At 35.5% G+C, this 24,667-nt stretch overlaps 2 protein-coding genes across 2 annotated transcripts; one reads left to right on the top strand and one right to left on the bottom strand.

Moving 5' to 3' along the window:
• Nucleotides 1-1,109: 1,109 nt before the first annotated feature.
• LOC119077575 (GILT-like protein 1) lies at nt 1,110-3,943 on the top strand. Its single transcript, XM_037184786.1, has 5 exons — nt 1,110-1,234; nt 3,044-3,134; nt 3,197-3,328; nt 3,387-3,557; nt 3,625-3,943. The coding sequence occupies exons 2-5, from the start codon at nt 3,051-3,053 to the stop codon at nt 3,874-3,876; spliced, it is 639 nt and encodes a 212-aa protein (XP_037040681.1). The 5' UTR covers nt 1,110-1,234; nt 3,044-3,050; the 3' UTR covers nt 3,877-3,943.
• Nucleotides 3,944-23,002: 19,059 nt separating this feature from the next.
• Nucleotides 23,003-24,073, bottom strand: LOC119078137. The gene has a single exon (XM_037185612.1). The coding sequence runs from the start codon at nt 24,071-24,073 to the stop codon at nt 23,003-23,005; it is 1,071 nt and encodes a 356-aa protein (XP_037041507.1).
• Between the last annotated feature and the right edge of the window lie 594 nt (nt 24,074-24,667).

The following is a 24,667-nucleotide window of genomic DNA, read 5'->3' as shown; positions in this document are numbered from 1 at the left end:
ACAATGAAACAGAATAATAGACAGCTCATACGAGTGAGCGAAGCGAGTATACACGAGTCATGTTTTATTTATGATTTACGGTTGATTGAAAATCTTGAAAATTGAAAATTTATAAAAAAAATTGAGAACGCAAAAAACAGTCAAAAATAATTCCACCTTACGCTCGATGGTTTCCAAAGAAATGAAATTGATCAAAAATTCATTTAGAAAAGTGTCAGTCAAGGGACCTGACCCGCCCAAAAGGTGGGACTTAGTTTTGTCATATAAATTGGTTTTCCGGCCGGAAAATAGATTTTCAATTTTCCGGTAAAAACATTTAGTTCTACACTTTTTCACCACAAACAACATGCAATATCAAAAAAATTCAAAAGTTGCAATGCGAGCAGAGCCACTTTTTCTGACACAAGCACCTGGAAGTAATTTTGATAATTTTTTCACATCATGGTTGCAGGAACACGGAAAGAACGTAAAATACTGATGTACGATATGAGGAGTCCACACAATGTAAAGTTTTACGTCGTTCTCGTGTTAAGTAAAAATGAGTCAAACATTGTTCGTTAGTTGAGCACTAATTTCCGTTAATCGTACTCGTCCTACACGCACAACATTATTTTAAGTTTTTTCCGTGTATCTAATTTTGCTTCGTGTTCTACAAATAAATTCGCATCGGTTGTAAATGCTGCCACTTCAAACGTAGCCCATGTTCAGATCTTATTATCACTGAAGTGCAAATCAAAATTTTCATACATCACCGAGATAAAGTTCAGACATCTCTTCGTTATCTCCGCATTGTATTACATAAAATACTCTCAAGAGGAATTTTACTACAATTTTCTTTTGCAATTAAACGCAATCGTTATACTACTCACCGCTACTGATTACAACAATCTTACAAATTGTGTCAATTGTGTTGTCAGCTTAAAATAAAATCGTGTTCAGCCGAAAAATTCACATCAGACGTGACGATGATATGAGGTTTTACCTAGATTGATCGGCGGTTCGATGCTGCACATTTGAATAAATCGATACAAGCATGATTATACAGTCTAAAGTCTAGACAGATAACATTGACGACACTTGGTATTTCAATACAATGCGGCAGGTAATCAGAGACGTGTAGGATAAGAGCTATCAATTATGATAGCTGTGATTGTAGAATCGAATATAATGAGATTTTTCAGAGGAAATTCGCTAGTTTCCAATTTTAGCTGGTTAACAGAGGAAGTCAAAAGAGGTGATTAAACTTTTGATTATTATTTAATCGGGTGAAATAACTTCAGTTGTAATTCTGTAAAGAAAAACCAAAAATTGCCAATTTAACGTTATTGCAAATGTCCATAAATTCCACATCGAATCAACTGTGTGCATTGAACAAAACTTAATATTGAATTACAATAACCAATAAAACGTTAAATTTCGATTTATTGAATAGCAATAATGGGCGAAAAAAAAAAAATAGAAAAATATTTTGCCGAAAAAGCAAACATTTTTGGATCATAAAAATTTCACGAAAATTGTTCGTCTCATTTTTTATTGTGGCTCGCAATCTCGCAATATTAATTGCTTTCCGATCAATTTCATTTATTTCATTTTTTTTTTAACGTAAAAGTATTTAATTATCAGACATGTCGATTTTATACGTAATTTGAATCCGGTGTTGTGATAGTCGATAATATTTCATAAAACTTTTATTTTGTTTCCGGACAAACCACCGGCGGCTCTTAGGTTTAATCTGCCATTTGTAACATTAAAATTTCAAGCTGAGAGTAAGCGCAAATAGTGCAAAGGAGTGTCTAGTTAGCTCAATCGGTAGAGTAATACACTCGAACCCTATATGTAACTGGTTCGACCCCAGTGTCAGGTGTAGTGCTTTTAGTTAAGAATAAACCAAGAATCTGAACACAGTTCTCATACATCACTTACAAAGTGATTCTAAAATATCGACTATAAGCGACACCTGTGTTCTAATAGATCAACTATAGGATTTACAATTGACAATTGTAAAATCTCTAAAAAAATATGAGTAATACACAACAGGTCCATTGGCGGCTTATTTGCTTGGAAAGCATTAGCTTTCCCATACATCTATCCGATCCGTCAGTCAATGAAGCACATAACTTGAGTAGGAAATCCAGTTGCTCGCAGTGTATCTCTTAAGGTTCCATCCAACAGCAGTTATAACGAAAGTACTAATCGTTTTTACGAAAAATCGGTTCACTGGATGCCTGACCGTGTGGAGCTTTCGCAAGCTTTGAGAGTGAGTTCCGTTTGTCTTCAATTGGACAAGTGGCACATTTCAGTAGAATACAAACGGAACTCAAAACTCTCGAAAACTCTTAAAAGCAAATACAGATTTAATACGGTGTTTTGGCATACGTTTTGCACATGGATTGTGAATCGAAATGTACAATGTTTCGTACTAGGTATACGTATGATATCAAGTTTACATATACGTACTACGTATTACGCAGTGTGAGTGTAAGAGTTCTTACGGGGCTAACGTCACACTAATATGTTTTGGTTTCAACTGGTTTTAAAGCGCCCATTAATTTAAATTGGTTTTACCATGCCTTGAGGGAACGAAAAGTTATTATTTTTAACTGAAAATCATCATCGGTTACATGTAACAATAAAAGTTAATTTCAACATGAAAAATGACAGATTTTCGATTTGAAAATTTACTTTTTATGTCCACATTTTGGATCCGAAATTGTTGGTCTGCTCTCGTATTTGCAAATTTAAAAGTTCGATAATTCGATGTGATTTGACCACATACATCGAAATCTATTAAAGAGATTTTTCGAAAAAAGATCCCCTCAACTTTCCAACATTTTTCGATTGGCAAATGTACTGCTTTGCCCACTTTCACATCTAAGTTGTTACTGCTGTTCCTCTCTGACATTTCTCATTTCATATACTATTTCAAATGGCAAATGAGGGAAATGAGAGGAGCCTAGAGAGAAGAACAGCTTCGATACGAAAGTGGGATTTTTTACGTGTGCAAAACAGTGGAACTTTTAACTGAAAATATTTAACATTTCAGATTCAACATGAAGCTATTTATCGCATTGGTTTTCGCAATCTTTGTTGCTGTTCATGCACAAGACTCAAGCTCCAGCGAGGAGCGAGGACAAGTAATTGATTTGATTTTTTTTACGGCGATGATATGCGATACAGTAGACAATTTACATTTTAGCTTCAAGTTGGAATCTACTACAATTCACTCTGTTCGGACACCGCTCGTTTCATCACCGATCAACTACTCCCAGCTTATGAACATTTGAGCGATTTCATTGACCTCTTCTTCATTCCATTCGGTAAAGCCTACGTAAGTGTGGCCTTATCATCGGCATTGGCAGAGTGTTAACGGATTCTGTTTACTATAGAGTGTCGACCATGGAGAATATTTCATCTGCCAGTTCGGTCCAGCTGAATGCTACGGAAACATGCTCCAATTGTGTGGCTTGCATCAAATTTGCCGCAACGAACAAGCTCAAGTTGACTTCATTGCCTGTGAAATGAGATTGCCGTTCAACTTGAACGCTACTCGACCAGAGGTAGGATCTGTTGAACGTGCACCCAGAGTTTTCATTTCCACAAACTCAATTCCTTTCTTTACGATAGTGTTCCGAACTGGTTGGAATCGAATGGGACGAAGTAACACACTGCATCAACAATGGCTTCGCAAGACAATTGAAATTGGACGCTGAACGAAGAACGCACCGAGTTGCATACCCATATCCGGACTTTGTGCCGACCATTGTCTACAATGGTGAATTTGACCAAGAATTACAAGACAGATCACTTGTTGAATTTGCTAAGGTCATTTGCGAGCAAATCGACGATGTCGCTCCAATCTGCGCAGAAATACCATAAGAGAAATTGTGATTAAACTAGTTTAACATCGAGAAATAGAAAAACAAATAAAACTACTAAGACTTCAGTAGCGTTTGAAATCTCTGCGTCTTCGGAATTAGAGGAATTTTAATGTTTTGAACTAATATGCAGGAACTTCCATTAGGGCGATATGGGCTCCGAAATCTCGCACGGTGGGATCGAACATAACTTAAATAGAGTCGCGATACCACCTCTGATTTTTCTTCATGTTCTTATTGAGGGACTACTATAAGGAACCACATTCAGTTCGCGGATCCATCCAGCCGTTTCGGAGAACCGGCACTCATGGCCGTGCGGGACCGACGAGTCAATTTGAATACAGATTGTTATCGCGACGGATAGATGGACTAATTCTAAGCTTATTCGTGTTGAAATGGCTTCCCTCGACAACCTGACCACGTATCTACAGCCAGCTAAAGTTGAAAATTCGACATTTTTAAATGGTGATAATATGTCCAGGATGAAGAAAGTTTGAAACTCTTTGAGTGGCGATATTGGTAGGGGACTCCATGCTCTATTGAACGCCGAGAATGGATTTTACAAAATTTGTCTGAATTGTACAATATTTGAAAAATTTTATTTTCACCATCCTCAGCGAAACTTGGACTCGTCTGTAATACACAGGTTGACCCTGTCTGGAACAAAACAATAATACCTGATCAGCCTGCAGTCTAAGCTTTACAACGATACCACACTCGCCATACCAGCCTTTAACACAAGTATCTTGTGTTAGATACACAATTGACATGAAAGATTGTATTTCAATCTTTTGTCTTAGATCAAATCAAGTAGTAGATTTGATGACTGTCTTAATGGATATACTGTATGTGGAAGGCTATGAGGATCTTGAATACTCAAACAATGAGAAATGAAATGCCGACAAGCTTTTCGTATGTTAAAGGTTCAGTAATCATATGATCATCAGATAATTGTCATTGACGACGTGAACAGACACACGGTATAAATGTGTAAAAATAAATTGTATGCCAGTCTGTGCTCTCGGAGGGTATAACTTAATTCCTAATTTTGTATATCTTAATTCCATAAAACCGAACAAATCCAATTTATCCAACCGTATAACCGCATTCATAACAAACACTCCTAATCCGCTCGGAAGATGTGATGAGTACGGAAAACCAACAATGAGATCTACACCAAATTGTACACCATACAGATAAAATACAGAGAAATTCAGGTATTTTCATTACGCCACTTCTTTCTACACATAGCTGAAATCCCCTTGAATTGTTTTAATTCGCCAAGTTACAACATATCTTTATGTATACGACTAAATATGCGGTAGGTGGGTTCATTCCTTTTCAACGTTTAACGATTAAAAGGCATTTAAATAAACATTCAGTTCTAAAGGTATAATATACATGCCAACCTGAGATTACAAATGGAGATATACTTCAATGCGAGTGTTTGCAGTCATCAACTAATCTAAAGATTAGGCCAAACAAGAATTTATGAGAATGGCTGGAATATCCAGAATTTACTGGCAGCGACGAACGGTTTGCCTTGCTACGGTTCGTTCGAAAGGCGAATAAGAGCAGTGGATTTAGAACTGATTTTAATTAATTGCAAATGAAGCGAACATTGATTTTTCGTTAAGATAAATTTGTTCGGTTGCACCTTTAAAATAATCAAATGCAATAAAATAGAAATGACTTCTTAACATGTAAAGAAATGCCGTGCAATCGAAACATGCATAACGCTTCCAGTTTTAGGTACACTTTTGCAGACAATCAACATTTTAATGGATGCCTCGAACGAATGCATATAGAAAACAATTACGTGCATGCAAGCACAATTTTGAAATTCTGTAGACACTGGATAAAAGGAATCACGGGAAGAGCGTTTCATGCAACCTTTTTTGTTGCTTGTTTCATAGTGGAAACGATGAGTTTATCACATTTCAAGCTATCAATTTTGGGAAGTAAGTTTCTCAATAATAGGAGAAAATTAATTTATTAAGTTCTTCAGCACACCTTGAAGTAGTTGAAGTTCGTACGACTCTAGTGCATACGAAGTAACATGACATCTGAAGCACTACTTGCTACAAGGAGGTTGGTGAATTAGAATGCCGTTTATGTATGCCAATGTTCCGAACTACAAGTGACCGAATGTTCCAGTCGTGAGTCTTGAGTATTTTATCATAATTGTTTTTGCTATTTTCAATTATTTTCCAACCATTTTTCATGAACTGTGCACTCGCCCTATTTGAATTTTCTGACGATTTAGCCATGCTTGTGTTGTGAGCTGTACAGCACAAATGTTTATTAATTGCAGGGAAGCGTTTGCTCTGTATTTTTCACTTTTTGTTTTGGAACACCGTAGCCAATCTGCAACGTTAAATATACCAGCACTGAGAGTAGATTGAAGACTTGTAATATAAGTGCATATGGTGACTATTCATTTGTTAGATTTGAATAAACTAACACCCACCCTTCCTCACGGCAGAAATGGAGGGGGAAAGTGGTTAACGATTTGATTGACAAAGACATTGAGCTGGCAGGAGTATTTTCATTTCTCACAGAAATGGATGCTTTTGAAGTAGTTGCAAAAGTTGTTCGAAATAGTAGGTTACCCTGGATGCTGCGAAAGTAATACATTACATGAGGTAACAATTTTATGACAAAAGCAAACTCACACGTGTGTTTTTGATCAACAAGCTTCGCAAACGGTCTTATCGACATGTATAGTGTTTGCACATCCGAGCAGAAAGCGAGGTATGCAACTATCCTTGTCGAAAAACAGTAACCGAAGCGAGTTTCTAAAAAAAAAAAAAAAAAAACATCAGTGAGTTGGAGAGTGTCATTAGATTGTTTCTGAATTATTCAATTACGTAGTTACGTAGCAACATTCAAGATATTCTGGTTTACTTCATTCCCCCATGCAAAACTTGACCAAAACTTGGCCAAAAGTAACCACCATGCAATGAATCATTTTCGCAGGGGGCAAATTGGTATGTAATGATCAACTTTCGCATGGGTCAGGCAGTAAAATATTTTTCTTTTACCAATTTTGCAACTACTTCATGCGGGTCGTATAAATTCGTATAAGTTTGTTTCGTCTCGCAATTCGTTGATTCGAATTAATTTTGACTTTCAGTGCTGTCATCTTTCATCATGTCCACATACAACCTCTCGACGACAACTCTTACCTTTCGCAGTGTATTCAAAATGTTCTCAAATAGGAACTAAGTTTTATGTGGAGCGTTTCCTAATTTAATTATGATTCCAAATTCTTTTACGAGAGAGAGGAAACACCGTAATACAGCGAATAATTTCCTTAATGAAAAATTGTTACACTGAGCTTTGCTTTGTTACTTTATATATATACAGAGGAAAAACCTGAAAACGTCAGCAACAGCAGCACCGCCTTATTTTAAGAGGATTAATGCAACAAATAATTGCAACATTTTACGTAAATATAGTATTTTCCTTGCGATTTGAAATGATTAATTAGTAGAATTGAATTATGTTTTAAACATTTCCTTAGTCGTAGTAATGACCTATGAAAATTATACTGGTGCTGTGATCGCACATCAGAATTGCAATCACTGAAGTGTGGTTAATGATAGGCCATTTCTAAGTAATGGAACTGAAATAGTTACATTTCAGTTGTGTATTCACCTAAAACATCAAAGTTTGTGACATTATACCTTCCTTCTGATCGATAACGTATACTGTGTTTGACGACTCACACCAGAAATAATGGCATAAAGGATGTATATAAAGGACGGCCATGAGTACCAATAATTCACTGATAATATAATCTAACAACAATATAATTATTGGATTCGTCTTGTGACATCAGAGCTTTATTTGTCGACTAGCTTTAACACAGCCAGTGATAATCGGATAATTGGAAACAGTAAACGAAAGGCATTAACGATTTTAATCCGGAAAACAAAGCTCACTGAAGTCGGGGTGATGTGGTTACTAGTCCATCTTCCGTAAGTATTTTTTCAATGAAGATATTTTCGAACTTATTGCTATTTAAAAGCTCAGTCAAGTGCCTTAAATTCCCCAGCTACCACTATAAACTCAACCATTTTCATTCGACGCGTTAAGGCCGCAGAAAACGACTCTGCAAGCTCCTAAATAAATGAGAATAACGTGTTAGCTATAAAACCCTTTATAAAGGGAGATGTGACACAAGTCCATATGTGAATGAGTTCCTAAACAAAAATTTTACGTGACGCATTCTGCGGCTGTGCGCCGATTCTCGTGAATTTAAAAATTCGTAACGTGACAGTTGTCAATGCTATGTATACCCGCGTCAACAATGAGTGATTCTTCTGAAAAAACAGAAGACCGAAATCGGACGCATTTTCTATTGGAATTTTTTATATGTGCCCAGTAAGGTATTCGACCTTAGTAGAAGCCAAAACCACTTTCAAAAAATTCTTCGAAGCTTGTGCGGCTAGTGTGAGGTGATCAAAAGCCGAAAACTTGCACTTTTCTTACAAAAATTTCTCCAGTTACACTAGCCGTACAGGGTCGTGTGGGGTTAGAAAGGTAATTGCATGTACTTCCAGGGCAAATCTTCTGAAAGTACATGCAATTACCGTTCTAATGACACCCCACATGACCATGTACGTTTCGTGTACCTCGAGAATTTCTGTAAGAAAAGTGTAAGTTTTCAGTCTTTTTTCGGATGAAAACTTCAACTATACATATCTCAGTGTGGATGAATTTTAAACCCAATAAGACCCTATTTGCCCCGGAAGTACATGCAATTACCATTCTAATGACACCCCTTTCGACCCTGCACGGCTCGTGTAACTGGAGAATTTTTTTAAAAAATTAATGCAAAAGTGATGATTGTAGCCCGGAATCGCGAAAACCTATAAAATGTAACGTTACTTTTAATTCAGTTAATAAAAGAACGTTTTCTAATAAATTCTCTTATATTTTGTACTCTTTGTGTTAATCTATCGCTCCTGGAATTACGAGAAATCCAACAGGTTATGGGCCCAGGAAACGTCTGCAGCAGGTATGATGAAAAATCGAAATATTTTGATTATTTAAATTTATTGAAGATTATTGCTACTTCAAGCTTTGCTAGAACAAATTTCCAAAGCATTATGACAATAGTTCCATGACAACCTCGATGACAAAACACAAGCAACATTATGTTGAATTGTATAAAATACAGGATGAACGATTCCAACCTTTCTTATTTTATTTAGGTTCACTGGTGTTTCGAGGGTGTAGCGTTCGCATAAATACCTACCACCACACAACTTGAAATTGCTGAAGCTTCTATATTTATTTAGTTCTTATGTGGCATATGAGATTTAACATCAATGTTTTACCAGTCATATAATCCTCCGTTTTCTGTGGAAATATGTGCTCTAACATTGTTTTGAGTATGTGAAGTTGTGCCGGTATCACATTTTACCGTATTTTAGAGCATGTGATAGCGTCGTGGCACCAAATTAACTTCAACCAGAGTTGTAATCTACTCTTCATAACTGAAACTAATAGAACATAGATGTGGTACATAAGTACATCTTCAAACAGTTTAATGGCGTTCGCATACAATGGGTTGACGCAAATAAGTAAATTTACATGCAAAGCGTAACTGAGTTCGCTTTCATAATGCTATAAAATAATGCCGCGCGAACATTTTATGGTGTAGAGAAGTACTTTGCTCAAATTCATATCTTCTTAGGTAGTCTGTCACAATTGAACGTACTACGATAATGTGAGGAAACGGAATTAACAACCACGTAGTTTTCAGCCTGAAATCGATGCATTTTGATCATTCATAAGTCTGTTTGTTAGATTTTGATTTTAACTAAGAACACAAAAACACAGTCCTCGTATATTAGACGATCAAAACCATTTTAATTTTCATTTACATTGTCTAATCACATAAAGCATTGTACTTACGAGGTTCCAAGTTGTTGTAACACCCCACTTATCAAATAAACAACTTGGAACCTCGGAAGTAATATACTATTACGGCCAATGTTTACAGTGATTGTGATTGTAAAGTGCTTTTCGGTCACTGTTTGCAAACAGTGACCGTAATAAATATTATGCACGTATGACAAGGCGGTCGAGGCTTGCCGAGACGGCTTGTCATACGTGCATATTCTTTTTTATCGCATAAGCGAAAACGAGACAACAAGATATGCGAATGACACTTTGACAATTTACAGAAGTATAATGTTTGTTTATATATCCTAGGTGAATAATTTTTTCGGGGAATCACACCGCGTATGCGATAAAGTGTGACTATGATATATAAACAAACATTATACTTCTGTAAATTGTCAAAGTGTCATTCGCATATCTTGTTGTCTCGTTTTCGCTTATGCGATAAAAAAGAATATGCACGTATGACAAGCCGTCTCGGCAAGCCTCGACCGCCTTGTCATACGTGCATAATATTTATTACGGTCACTACTAACCCTACTAACTGTGGTGGTAAAGTGTGGCCATTTTAATTGATTTCAAAACTCATTGTTTATGTGGCGAAATGTTTGCCGATAAATCAATGGTTTGATCATGGTTGGCAATTGCTTAGTTAACTGTTCTATCAAAATTCAATGTTTTAGATTTTCAACTGTAGCGTACTCGATGCCATAGATCATTTTCATGACCTTGTCAACGTCAGACACGATCCCAGCTGTCAGACATGTCGAAAAATATCGAATGAATAGAGTGTTATGATGAAAGAGATAGAAATATTTTGACAAAATATTTCTATCTCTTTCATCATAACACTCTATAGAACGAACGATTTTCTTGTAAAAACCAGTAAATTGAACGCAGTCAACGTCAATTAATTGAGGTTAAGGACTACTGGACGAAACATTTAGTGGGGTTACGTTGACAAGTACCGTATAATGAAAATGTTGTCTATTGTGATGAATAAAATGTTCTCGGAAATAATTTTATTGTCAAATTTTGTGCAACTCAGTAAATAATCATAGAAATAAAATAATTGATCGATGGTGTCTTGGTGTGATCAAAATTTATTGTTGTGGTTTCAACGTTACCGAACGCTAATGTCATAAAATGTGTTACATACTTGGTCAAATAAGTTTACTTGTTTAAATGTGTGCGCTCGTATATATCTTCGTGTGAATTATTCAACTCGTTCCGCCTTCGGCTCCACTCGTTCCACAAACTTTCATCTCTCGCACACATTCAAACTCGTGCAATCATGACTCACTTAATTGACTATTCCATACTTTCTTGAATTTTCCGACATTTTTCAGAATTTTCTGACATTTTCCAGAATTTTTCGATATTTTCCGACATTTTTCAGTAGAAAAAGGTGAAAACTGTATCGTGTCAGAAATAAAAGTCTTCTAAAGAAGTTGACTCTATTGACCTTCTTCAAGGACGTTTTAAATGATATCCCATCCACGTTAAGAAGTGCCATCTCTGTTAAGAAATGCCATCTCCGTTAAGAAATGCCATCTCCGTTAAGAAATGTCATCTCCGTTAAGAAATGTCATCCACAACAAGAAATGTCATCCACATTAAGAAATGTCATCCACATTAAGAAATGTCATCCACATTAAGCAATGTCATCCACATTAAGAAATGTCATCCACATTAAGAACGTCCACGTATACATCAAAGCCATACAAATGAATGAACGAAACATTTAACGAAACCAAAATTTTTTGTTGGATTCTCAATCAATCACTGGAAATGTTTGATTTACACGTCATCAGAATGTTCGTCATAATGTTCGCAATAAAGGTCATCATCTAGCATCATTAAGGGATAATAAAAGATAATAAAATGTAGAACACTGCTTAAGCGAGGCGGTCCATTCCATAGCATAGAGATATTTATTTTTCATTTTGATATTGTTGCATCATCTGGGGCAATTACACACTTTTCCACTTTTATTTAACTCCGATTGTGCAAATTGAATTCCCATTTTTATTGCTGAATTTTAATAATTTTTCGTAATAATATGGAATGAAAATAGCCAGCACCATGCAATTTCGCAAATCATTCCAAGCGTTACATTACAATTCATGTATTTATATCGCATCTCGGCCATTGTGTGTGCAAATGTTCGAATTAAATATGCACTTTATTATTTCCGTTAAAGTAATTTTCGCAACATATAAAAATTTAATAATCCCTGCTATGGTTCAAACTCACCGAAAAAACCTTGTACACTTGTTTCCACTCATGCGTCCAAAATGTTTTTACAAGTTTTTTTTTTAGTTCACAAAAATGTTCGGCTCATTAGACCCATAACCGTTGTGCATATTGAATGAGCATTTAGCAACGCAAAAAAAATCTATATTAGGGAACGAAAAATTGGCACTGGCAAAGTTTGGGGGCATAAAACAATTTTCCATGATTTTTGTGTATTCGCTTGAGTGGTAATATTTAAAATTTAAAAAAAAAACTTGTTATGCTACATGAGAATTTACATTCGGAGGGTTTGATAATGTTATTACAACAAAACATAATAAAACATTTGAAAATATAATCTGCAGAAGTTTTCGAAGGATTATTTACGAAATTAAAATGCATTACAATTGTTATTGTCTTGAATAAATAAAATAATTTTATGAAATCCAAGAAGAAATTCGGAAGAAAAAGGCGAAATTTAATTATTTTTTTATTTAATATAGCCAAATGATGGACATGACGTTAGTGAAGGACCGTGACGCAAGTCCGTTCACGCCAAAAAATTTGATTTTTTTTCGTAGGACTTCTCCACTTTACCTCCTTTTACCCCCAAAGTATTTTATTCTAGGCGTTCATCCGAGTTCAACGAGATTTGGCCGAGATATTAAATTTCAAAACTTGGAAATTTTGTACGAAGAAGTGTGAAAATCCATTCATTTTGAAATAGATGAATTTTATCAACCTTCGTGAGTTTGTGAGTTTGTTACTGTTAAACTTTTGAACTACTCTGTGGATATGGCTGAAATTTGCATGGTATGTCAAGGATGTAATTCTAAGAAACTAATTTAAAGAAATTTTCATTAAAGTTTATAATTTCAGAGCTATAAGCATTTTAAGCGATTGAATTATGTGACTCATAACTCGGAAAATATGGCGCAGATAGAAAGTTTGTTTAAAAGACAAAGTTACAGTCCACGACATCTCAATTGTCTGTCATCTTATGATTTCCACGTTTTCAATGAATTCCACACAGCGCACAATCTGTATCAGTAGGTTTCTTCCATCGTACGGTAAAAACGAATTTTGACAGGCCGAAAACAACCGACCGTCATCCACAGAAGCAAACATAACCGCAACTTAAACAAATTTGTTCGTTAAAACTTCAAAGTGAGGTTGTGTTGGCTTCTCTGTGGATGACGATTGACATTTTGAACGACCTTGGAAGAAACCTGTATGATCCGCTGTGGTTGCCAAGGTTGTATATTATTAGGAGGTTGGGCCAACAGCCTTTTTTTTCGTGGTGGCATTAAATCAAAAATAACTAGTTGCTATTGTATTGCTGTTGCGTTTCAAATTATTTGAGCTCTTCGCTGTGGCATTAACGCGAAAAAATAAGTGACCGCTTCGAAGAATTCACCTAAATACAAATTCAGTTTCATTTTTGATTTTGTCGATCGGCATTACGTACATATTTTCAAAGTTCTGAAAGAACAGGTTAAGACAACCACGAAGGCGGATGACACCAAATTTTATAAATTGTGTGTCACCACATTTGTGATCAACTGAGAGTTGTCTTAACCTGTTCTTTCAGAACCTGGCATATTTTAAGTTCTCATTAACTACTTTGCGTGTCCAAGCATTAGGTAGCGTCAATCAAAACTCTAAAAATACAGGCTGCTAAAATGTTTATATTGAAGCTATAGAAGCACTGATATTTTAATGCCAGCTGCTTTTATGAGTATCTTAACCTGTTCTTTCAGAACTTATTCGTCAACCAAAATTTGCAGGTCAAATGTGGACATTGTTGAGTCTAATTTAAACTCAACAATGTCCAAAATACTAATCATAAGAGGTTGTGTAACCAACACACATCTACCAAAATGACAATCGGCTGTACCTCGACCGTTTTGAGATCCGCATCCTTGGCACATGACATTTATATGTCAAATTCTTTTCATAATATTTTCATTGTGCATTTGTCAACCAGATTCCAAAGTGACATTTTTTGTATTTTTTTAGCTTTTTGCAAGTTTTAATCGAGTTTTTGTGCAGTTTTGCCTTTATTTACTCTAAATTTTGTGTATAATCAATTTCGGAAAACATTACACTCATTCGATGAGTAAATATAAATATTTTTGACCTATTTAGTCTTAGTATTTATGCTACGGGAATGTTAGAAAATTTATATATTTTGGGTCATCAGAAACGCATAACAATTTGTAACTACACAGAAATTCTTAAGTTTTGTCCTATTTGAAGCGGTTTCTCTCCAGTTTATTTTGGCATCGAGAATCTCAGAGATTTCGTGAATTTATCGGTTCTTATATACAGCACAAAGATATTTATATTTATTTATTCAAAGCGAAAAAAAAAGACTGCTCGCATACGGCGCAGTCAGTAAAAAAACGATCTTTTCAATCAACAAATATTACAATAAATAAAAATCATCCGCTCTATTACTTCCTAAAGTTCCAAGAATACATGCCGCATTGCCTCTTTGTATGGCAATAGAAATTTTCTGCAACAGATAATCTTTGGAACGTGGCTCCCCTGATGCTCTCTTCATCAACGATCCCAACTTGTCAATAAATTTCTTTGTTTCTGGACCCATGCAACCTAATGATTCAAAGGCAAGGGGGGTAAATAAATAGTTTTCTTTAAGACGTATATAATGATTATGCTTAAATCTCTCCGCTTTATCTGCAATAGACCCTGCTTTCTTAGAGGATTCACTGATGTATGAAGGAGCCAAAGTATCACGTATTGTTACATCCCATAAAAGTGATTTTCCATGACTCCACGGAACTACTGTCATACCATCAGGTCTTTTACCGTCGTCTCTAGAAATACCAGGTGGTTGCAAAATATTGGGAAATCCTGCAGAGGAAAATGCATGACCAAAAACATTATTGACAGAATCGTGTTTAGCAATAATCCCCATCTAAAAGCACAAAGACTTTTATATTCTAAGCGAATAATGCTTGTGGCACAATTCAACATAGTGATCATATCGTTTCAATCTTATTCTTGAACAGAATTTTAGGGGATCTCAATATCTGAAGAATTTCGTCATTTCGAATGCGAGATTATCGTTCTAGGCAGATAATAGTTATTTAAATCACATGGGTCGAAAAACGATTTTTAAAAATTCGAGGTGTATGTGTAAACCTCGGTTCACAAACACGCATTCTCATGTTACAATACCCTCGAGGCTCACACATACACCGAGAATTTTTTAAAATCTTTTTCGACCCGAGTCATTTAATGGCTTTTACATTCGCCTTTCATCGAAAATCACGAAAAACACCAAAAATTATCAATTTAATCGAAAACTAAGCACCAAACAAACACAAACTATGTCGATCCCTTCAATAGCACACAAAAATATTGCAACAACACGACAACGATTCTTGACAGCATTCGTTTTTGAAGAGAGAGAAGTCTCTCAGTTTGCTATGTCTACTACAATTATGATCGATTTGTATCATATATACCAGTGCCTATATTCGCGAAAATATTTTCACGAATTTTCTCAAATTCTCACGAATTTCTCAAATTTTCGTGAATTTTCACAAAAAGTTTTTTGTGAAAATTTGAGAAAATCGAGAAAATTTGAGAAAATTTGTGAAAATATTTTCGCGAATATAGGCACTGATATACACGGCGCTTTCCAGTTTGTTAACTCTAGGTTAACAATTTCCAATATTTCATCCCTAGAGATTACAAATTCCAATATTTCATCCCTAGAGATTACAAATTTGTCTATGTGTTAGCGGTGAACATTTTGACATTTTCTAAATATGCGAATTCGATTTAAAGTCGTATTTTCGATGGAAGGCGAATGTAAATGAATATTACATACCTAGCGACAAAAATTTGAACACAGTTTATATACAGTGAACGACATCTCAAATGTCTCACTGTCATTTTTTTCAGAGAATGTCATTGTGAATTTGCAATGACACAATAAAATTCTCAGAAAAATGTGACATTTGAGATGTCGTTCACTGTACTGAAAAATTTCTGTTGACCAAATCGGTTTTTTTTTTGAATGAATAAAAACCGTAAATAATTTAATTGATGTGGAAAGGGAAATGATACGTTATCTCTTAAGCAATTCCCGCACCTTCCAACTTAATATTTTCCTTTTTTTTATACGCACATATCATTCACAGCATAAAATAATGCCCCGAAGGATCTAAAATACAAGAATGGCATTAATCTCAATGAAGTAACCATGCCATCCGATACCGGATAAACGTGTTTATAGTCTACATTCTAAGAATATTGTGCAAATTCAACATGACTCTACATTCATTTTGCACATTATTCTCTCAAAGCACATTCCACAAACAAGCTGCCTCAAAACATCTTTCATCCACAAAATATAGTGCGGATGTGAGGTTTATTTCCCAAAGTACCGCTCGTGAAAGGATTTAAAGTTTCGAGAACAAAAGTTTTCCAGCATAATCTTAATTGCTGTTGAGCCTGTTTACACACAGCAGTGATAATATTTGTACCAACATAACAATGTGAACTTTTGGTTTATTATAGTTCACATTTTAAATGTTGGTTAAGGCCCGTCATTGGGAAATGACAGGACAGTTTCCCGAAAATGTATGGAAAATTTTTTATCAAAAATTCACCGAAAAAATTCAAAGAAACTCACCTCTTATGCTTTCCATTGTATTCGGGCATAGTCTCTTTAGGTCGCCAAGGCATATTTGAACACTAAAACACTTTTTACTCGATGAAAAAACAAAAAGTTTTTTTTTTCTTTTGTCGCGACAAAAACACAGAAAATATTTCGACACAATTGTGACACTCCGCTATTATAAGTACTAGAATGAATGTTTGCTGTGTTCACTTCGGCGGTAAAATATTTTCATTCAAAAAAGTGTCCGACCCTTCAACGATGGTAGACATTTATTAAAATTGTAACCTCTCCCAATTCTTTAGTAAGCTAACAAGACTTCGCTGAGTCTAATTATGCCAACTCTTTGAATAAAATATCGGCTGAGGTCGAATAATTGTCCGCTGAGCTTTAACAAACCTCCGCTGAGCTCTAATAATTCTCCGCTGAGCTTTGACAAACCTCTAATGAGTTCTAATAATTCTCCGCTAGGCTTCAGTAAGAGTCCGTCAGACCTTAGCACTTATTAGTAAGGCAATGAAGCTAAGCGAACACTCAATAAGCATCAGCGGATACCTAATAATTGTTGCTATGATTTAATAAGACTCCACTTAGCTTTGGCAGATATCCGCTGAGTGTCCGATTAGCTCCATTAAGCCTTCCTGAAACTTCCTTAGGCCTAACAGACACTTCCTGAAGCCTAGCGGAGAATTATTAGAGCTCAGCGGAGAATTATTCGACCTCAGCCGATATTTTTATTGAAAGAGGTGGCATAATTAGACTTCGCGAAGTCTTCTTAGCTTACTAAAGAGAAACGAACATTTATTTACGCTCAGTTCAGTCTTACGAGAGGCTAAATTTTTAATATATATTCTCTTTCGTTGAAATAATGTCCGCTGAGCTCTCGTAAAGCTTTAAAAAATGGTCGATGAGCATTATTAACTGTATACGCTACCCTTTGTCAACTGTTTCATGATTTTTATAATATGTCCGACATTTTTTTGAATGAAGATATTTTACCGCCGAAGTGAACACAGCAAACATTCATTCCAGTACTTATAGTAGCGGAGTGTCACAGTTGTGTCGAAATATTTTCTGTGTTTTTGTTGCGACAAAACAAAAAAAAACTTTTTGTTTTTGCATCGAGTAAAAAGTGTTTAGTGTTCAAATTGGCCTTGGCGACCTAAAGAGACTATGCCCGAATACAATAGAAAGTATCAGAGGTGAGCTTCTTTGAATTTTTTCGGTGAATTTTTGTGATAAATTTTTGCATACATTTTCGGGAAACTGTCCTGTCATTTCCCAATGACGGGCCTTAAGGCCCAGTTACAAGCCTCAATCTCATACCAACATAAAACTACATGAAATATTCTGACTATTGCGTCGAGTAGGCCTCTTATTTTAGATCGGTCTTGTGCCTGTTTTGTAGTGCGTTGTTTTAGATTCGAGTATTCTTTCTTGGAACATTTTTTTGTTGAAAATTTGCAAGATTGTTTCTGATATATTAGATGTTAAAATAATAGCTCGTTAACGTTAAGGCACGTCAAAGTGACGGAGGCAGAGTGCGAAAGTGAATGTGTATGCTCGACGAGAGGAAGTACACGATTGTTCTCTTGGTGTACAATGAACCGAGTCTACGAGAGAGAAAAGGGAGGATTAGGACTTGATTTTCATTCGTGATCATTCAATTCAAAGTCCTCACGTTCAAATAATCTCATGGGATAGCCCATAGGGGCAAGCTTGTTATTGCGAAAGTCAAAGTCAAGTCAAGCTCAGCGCAGTCTTACGAGAGGCTAAATTTTTAATAAATGCTCTACCATCGTTGAAAGAATGTCCGCTGAGCTCTCGTAAAGCCTTAAAAAATTGACACTTTTTTGAATGAAAATATTTTACCGCCGAAGTGAACACAGCAAACATTCATTCTAGTACTTATAGTAGCGGAGTGTCACAGTTGTGTCGAAATATTTTCTGTGTTTTTGTCGCGACAAAACAAAAAAAAAACTTTGTTTTTGCATCGAGTAAAAAGTGTTTAGTGTTCAAATATGCCTTGGCGACCTAAAGAGACTATGCCCGAATACAATGGAAAGCATAAGAGGTGAGTTTCTTTGAATTTTTTTGGTGAATTTTTGTGATAAAATTTTCCATACATTTTCGGTAAACTGTCCTGTCATTTCTCAATGACGGGCCTTATGCAGCCAAAAATGTCTATATCCAAACTGCGAAGAAGCAATGAAAGTAAAATAACCACTAAATGTCGAAATGTGAGTCTGAACTAAAATCAGTTACACAGTTGGTGAAAAATGCATTCAAAATGCATGAAAAATGATATTCGTATCACAAATTGCAAAATGCGTGAAAAATGTGTTTAATTCACGCCGTCAGTGTGCCTAAAATTTAAATTTTGAGTGAACGATTCGATGAAAAAGTGAGCCAAAAAATACATTTCAACGCTTCCTTGTATGAAAATGACTCTACGTTAGAAAGACCTACCGCTTTCCATTTTGAATTTCGACCGCACTAACGGCGTGAATTACAGTCCAATTATTAACTTTGGACTGTGATTAAACACATTTTAGACGCATTTTGCAACTTGTGGTACGAACATCATTTTACACCGGTTTACAAAATATTACAGCTTTCAAAATATTTGACAGATAACACATTCGTTTTTTGTTATTATTTTCCATTTTCCATTTTTCACGATCTGTATACCATCATTTGTAGTCCAATGCAATAAAACGAGCCATCAGAACAGTCGGAGCGTTTGCTGCGACTGAGCCCCGTACGAACACGTATATCTATTGCGTACGTGACCCTAGCGCGTCTGTCGCCCTATTTTTACCGTAAGCCTATTGCGCCCGTAAATGTAGTTAAAGTAAAATTGTTATGAAATGTGTGCATCTTAGGAATTGCGCATACCGCAATTACGAAGTCCCCTACGACGTTCCTTTCAAATGTAACATTAATTTCAAATAGCCCTAAAATTTAATTTACAACATTATATTCGGCCTTCGATTACCTTTCAAATTAAACAAAAATTACTCAAAACGGATGAAATTTACTCGAGTTATATGCAAAATACACATAGGGCCCTAGTAGCGGCCATAGTCCAAGGACTCAAATTTAACAATCTTTTCAACAACATTCTATTCGGCCTTCGATTACCTTCCAAATGAAACAAAAATTACGCAAAACGGATGAAATTTACTCGAGTTATAGGGCCCTAGTAGCGGTCTTAGTCCAATGACCCAAATTTCATTTTTTTTCATCTATGAACATAGGCAAACCCTTTGCCCTTACCGTCGAATTCCGTGCTTCGAATTCCTTCAATTACACACGGCATCGTAATCCTATGAGCCCCTTTGAAGAAATTTTTCGAAAAAGTATCTTTCGTATAGTTAGTCATCAAAGCTCGTCGACTGTTAAAAATCGATTAGCATCTACGGATGATAACAATTTTTTGTGGACCACGCCTGTCCCGATCCATTCATCCATCGCACACGCCTATTAAAGAGAGATTCGAGTGTTTCAACGGCCGCGTATATAAAAAATAGTTTCAATTAAACAGGCTCTATATGAAGCACACACATGTCCACGTGGATGAGCATCGTTTGCAGCAAAACTTGATGAAAACTGCAAATCATGTAATTATTGTAACAATTTTTATATTCAAGTACATCGAAACTCTCTATTAATTTTTGAAATGAAATACGGTTAGAGATGAGCACATGAAGTTTCGAATTTACTAAAATATATAAACAAGTCTTACGAGCAAATGGATTTGAAATTCATATTTAAGGGCTGAATAATTCATACATTCATATTTTGTGGTTTTTAAGAATATTATTTGTAATAAAATATCTCGAGTGCTCTTATATTTTTGCATACGATCTACTCATATGTTCATGCATGTATATGTTGGCAGTCATGATTAACTTCTGTCAGAATAATTTAATGATTTTCAAATAGGAATTTCAGATACATTTCTGCATTCTGTAGCGATACTTTAATTCATGTATGGAATTCTAATATCTGCATAGGGTGGGTTGGTTTAAAACCACTACACAACAATTAATTCAGTTTGTATCATTTTTGAGCTTTCGGCTTCCAAAAAACTTAAATAATTCCCTTGACTGTAAGTCAGGGATGCCGGAAAATAACCTAAAATGTTTGAATGAAAGGTTGTATGATATGTTATGAAAAACGGAATTGTTTGTCCCAATATTTTGCTTGTAAACACGATAACTTGAGTAATTATCAAGCAATTACTAATTTTATTTTTTTAATCGACGCAGAATTGAATTCCTGAGGTTAAGTTCGAAGATGGGCTATGTGGGATTAAGGATTTGGAAGTTATTCCAGAAAAACAGTATTTTCCACTGTTGGAAATTCAGTCAATCGAAAAAGATTACTTTGATGGAATTTGATTTTGTGGGCTAGTTATATCCAGCTATCACGCATGATAGTCAGCTATCACGGGCAAAAGTAGTAGATTTCACGCAATGACATAAAATATTTATAAAATTTTATGAAAAACCACTTTTGGAGTCGTTATTCAAATTTATGGGATGACACTAAAAAACAATCAAACAGAAAACTTTAAAACTCCTACGAGTGTAAAGTTTGCGGCCAGAGCGAAGCGAGGGCCGTAATTCGCACGAGTCGTGCTATTTTATTCATGTTAAAATCCTTTTCATCCTTTTTGTACATAAAAGTAAGGCAAGAACGTCTACCGTACATTCGCATCTTTTACTTCTGATTAGCGTTACCAATAAGACTATGAAACTGAATAATAGACAGCTTATACGAGTGGGAAGTTTGTGGGGAGAGCGGAGCGAGAGCCGTAATTCACACGAGTCCCTGTCTATTTATGATTTATTGTTGATTCAAAATCTGGCCGCTTTACAACAAAATAGAGAACAGAAAAAGTACTTTTCCAAAGAATTTGTACTCAAGCGAAGGTTTTGATATCAGTCATTTGTGATGTTTAGGAAGTTTAACAATGGAAAATAAAATGAAATTGATTAAAAAGATATAGAAAAAATTGTCAGTCAAGGGAACTGACCTGCCCAAAAGGTGGTATGTATCCAGTTATTTGTCAATAAAACGTTTATTTTCTGAAGTCACTATAAGCTTCATTTAGGAAAAACGTTGTTCCTAACTTATGCTTAAAGGTTTTTTTTAGTGAATGAGAGGTTTCAAGCTCGAGCCGGAGGCGAGCATTGAAAAGGCATTGTAGCATGCGTTAGGAAAATAACTATTTCCCAAAGAGAGTTAAAATATCACGACTTCGTCGCTTATCTCCCACGTTGTTTAAGGACGTACAAGCTGCGGACAAGAACCAAAATTGCGAAAAATAGGGCATGTTTAGGAACATAATTCTCAGGATCCAAGAGATGGAATACAACAAAAAATGAACGGACGGTTACTTAACCAAAAGGTGTTTTCACATTTATAATATTTTCATTTTCATGAATATTTTTCACAATTAAAACACGTCAAGGCAACACTTTTTTCAACTTTAGGTACATTTTTTCGGCAGTACATCGAGAATAATCACATAACCAAAAACAATTTTGTTTCTATCCCGGCGGCCATTTTGTTTTCACTATATTTCTAAGATGTGTGTCTATTGTTATTGAAGACACAATACGAGTTTCACTTCAATTAAAAGAGATGACGCAATAGCATGTGGTTTTTGTCCGAAGCTAAACCCTTGTACGCTCTTAAGAAAAACGTTGTTTCTAACTTAAAGTATAGTTTCCAGTTAAAAAGAGCACTCCGTTTAGCCTCCGTTTACATAACAGTTGTAAAATAGAACAAAAGAACTGTCACGCAAACGGAGTGGAAATTAAATTTATTTCATTTTTTTACTCCGTTTACGTGACAGTTCCTTTTTTTTTTTTTTTTTTGGAGTACCCGATCTTCTGGGAATGTTGCTTAATTTTCTGGTCACAGAGAGAAAAAACACGTTTTTTCTTTTAATTCGACGTTTCGCCACTATTTAATGGCATCTTCAGGAATAAAACGATTCTGCAAATACAATGAATTTTGCATATCGTAAATAAAAAACTAGAGACACAATCGTCCTATATCTATAACCATTGAACAATTTGGATATAGAAACTTACTTTAAATCGAATTTCCAATTGGGAAAATTCTTTATCTTTTTTCAGTTCGACTTCTTACTAGAGAAATTTTGAATGTAACAGAACTTGCAAAGCATGACAGGCAAAAATTGCCGAACAAAAATTTAAACCGAACAAAACAGTGTTGAAATACACTTTGTCAAAAATATGAACCGCTCAAAAACGCGGGAAAACTGTAATAACAGATTTGAATCTTAATCCGAAAACTTAACGTCCAAAACGTTATGATACACTTTGCTGATACTGTCAACATCCTTCCTAAAATTCATCGAGTTATTTGTCAGGATGTTTAGCGATTCAAGTATTCTTCTCTTGAACTCGTTGGGTTCCATCATCAATATTGAAGCGTTTTCGAAATCGGGCGCATGTCCATCTTGGAAGTGACGAACCAAAGCTGTCTGACCGTTCTTAGCTTCTACTTCGTCGTTTGATTTCTTCACATCATTTTGATGTTGTCCTAGTCTGTCACCAAACTTGTTACCCGTATGACCAATGTAGCAAAGTTCGCACTTGTTTTTTGAAAAACCGTCGCCCCAACATGGAATCTTGTAAACAATATTGCACTTATCCAGTGGATTGGTTTTGTCTTTCAGTTGTGAGAAATTGGATCTGTTAGTCTTGAACGGTTTGTAGCCGACCTTCACGTCATCCAATTCTTCACATAATGCACGACCAATATTTACCGAGCAAGATGAAATGTAGCTGATACCCTTGTAAGTAATCGGTTCCTTTAACACTGTGCTCAGTGTTGTGTCACGATTGTTTTTCTTATGGAAAAATTTACGGATCCCCTTGTTGATCAAGTGTGCTGGGTAATGGTTGGCTTCCAATATGTTTTTCACCACGATCGTATTCTGCTGGCGTGATGTCGTTTCACTCAGTCCGAATATGCGGTTGATTGCATTATCAATGACGCCAGTTTTGTGTTGAAATGGATGGTTTGAGAAAAAATTTAGCAACCGATTTGATGAGGATGGTTTAGAGTACCATCTTGTACCAATTGTGCCATCATTATTTCTGAAAACTATCACGTCCAAAAACGGGATTTGTCCATCCTTTTCAACTTCGCTTGTAAATTGGATTCTGTGGTTCACCGAATTCAGGATGTTGATCGTGTGTTGAGCAAAGTTGGTGGGTACAGATGTAAACATGTCGTCAACATATTTGACGAATAAGACCGGGACAAAATCGAATTGTGGAATCGCCAGATCGAGCACCTTTTCCATAACAATGTCCGCCAAAATTGGAGATAGCGGGAGTCCCATAGGTGTGCCGTATTCTTGTTTGTAAATTGACAAATAACTCGATGAATTTTAGGAAGGATGTTGACAGTATCAGCAAAGTGTATCATAACGTTTTGGACGTTAAGTTTTCGGATTAATATTCAAATCTGTTATTACAGTTTTCCCGCGTTTTTGAGCGGTTCATATTTTTGACAAAGTGTATTTCAACCATTTCAACACTGTTTTGTTCGGTTTAAAAAAAAAAATTTTTGTTCGGCAATTTTTGCCTGTCATGCTTTGCAAGTTCTTTTACATTCAAAATTTCTCTAGTAAGAAGTCGAACTGAAAAAAGATAAAGAATTTTCCCAATTGGAAATTCGATTTAAAGTAAGTTTCTATATCCAAATTGTTCAATGGTTATAGATATAGGACGATTGTGTCTCTAGTTTTTTATTTACGATATGCAAAATTCATTGTATTTGCAGAATCGTTTTATTCCTGAAGATGCCATTAAATAGTGGCGAAACGTCGAATTAAAAGAAAAAACGTGTTTTTTCTCTCTGTGACCAGAAAATTAAGCAACATTCCCAGAAGATCGGGTACTCCAAAAGTTTACTCCATTGGTCAAATAAACAT

This window comes from Bradysia coprophila, unplaced genomic scaffold (assembly GCF_014529535.1).
Source record: "Bradysia coprophila strain Holo2 unplaced genomic scaffold, BU_Bcop_v1 contig_24, whole genome shotgun sequence".
Taxonomy (NCBI): Eukaryota; Metazoa; Arthropoda; class Insecta; order Diptera; family Sciaridae; genus Bradysia; species Bradysia coprophila.
Note: the sequence above shows the minus strand (reverse complement) of the source record. Positions and strands in the feature narration are given on the sequence as shown.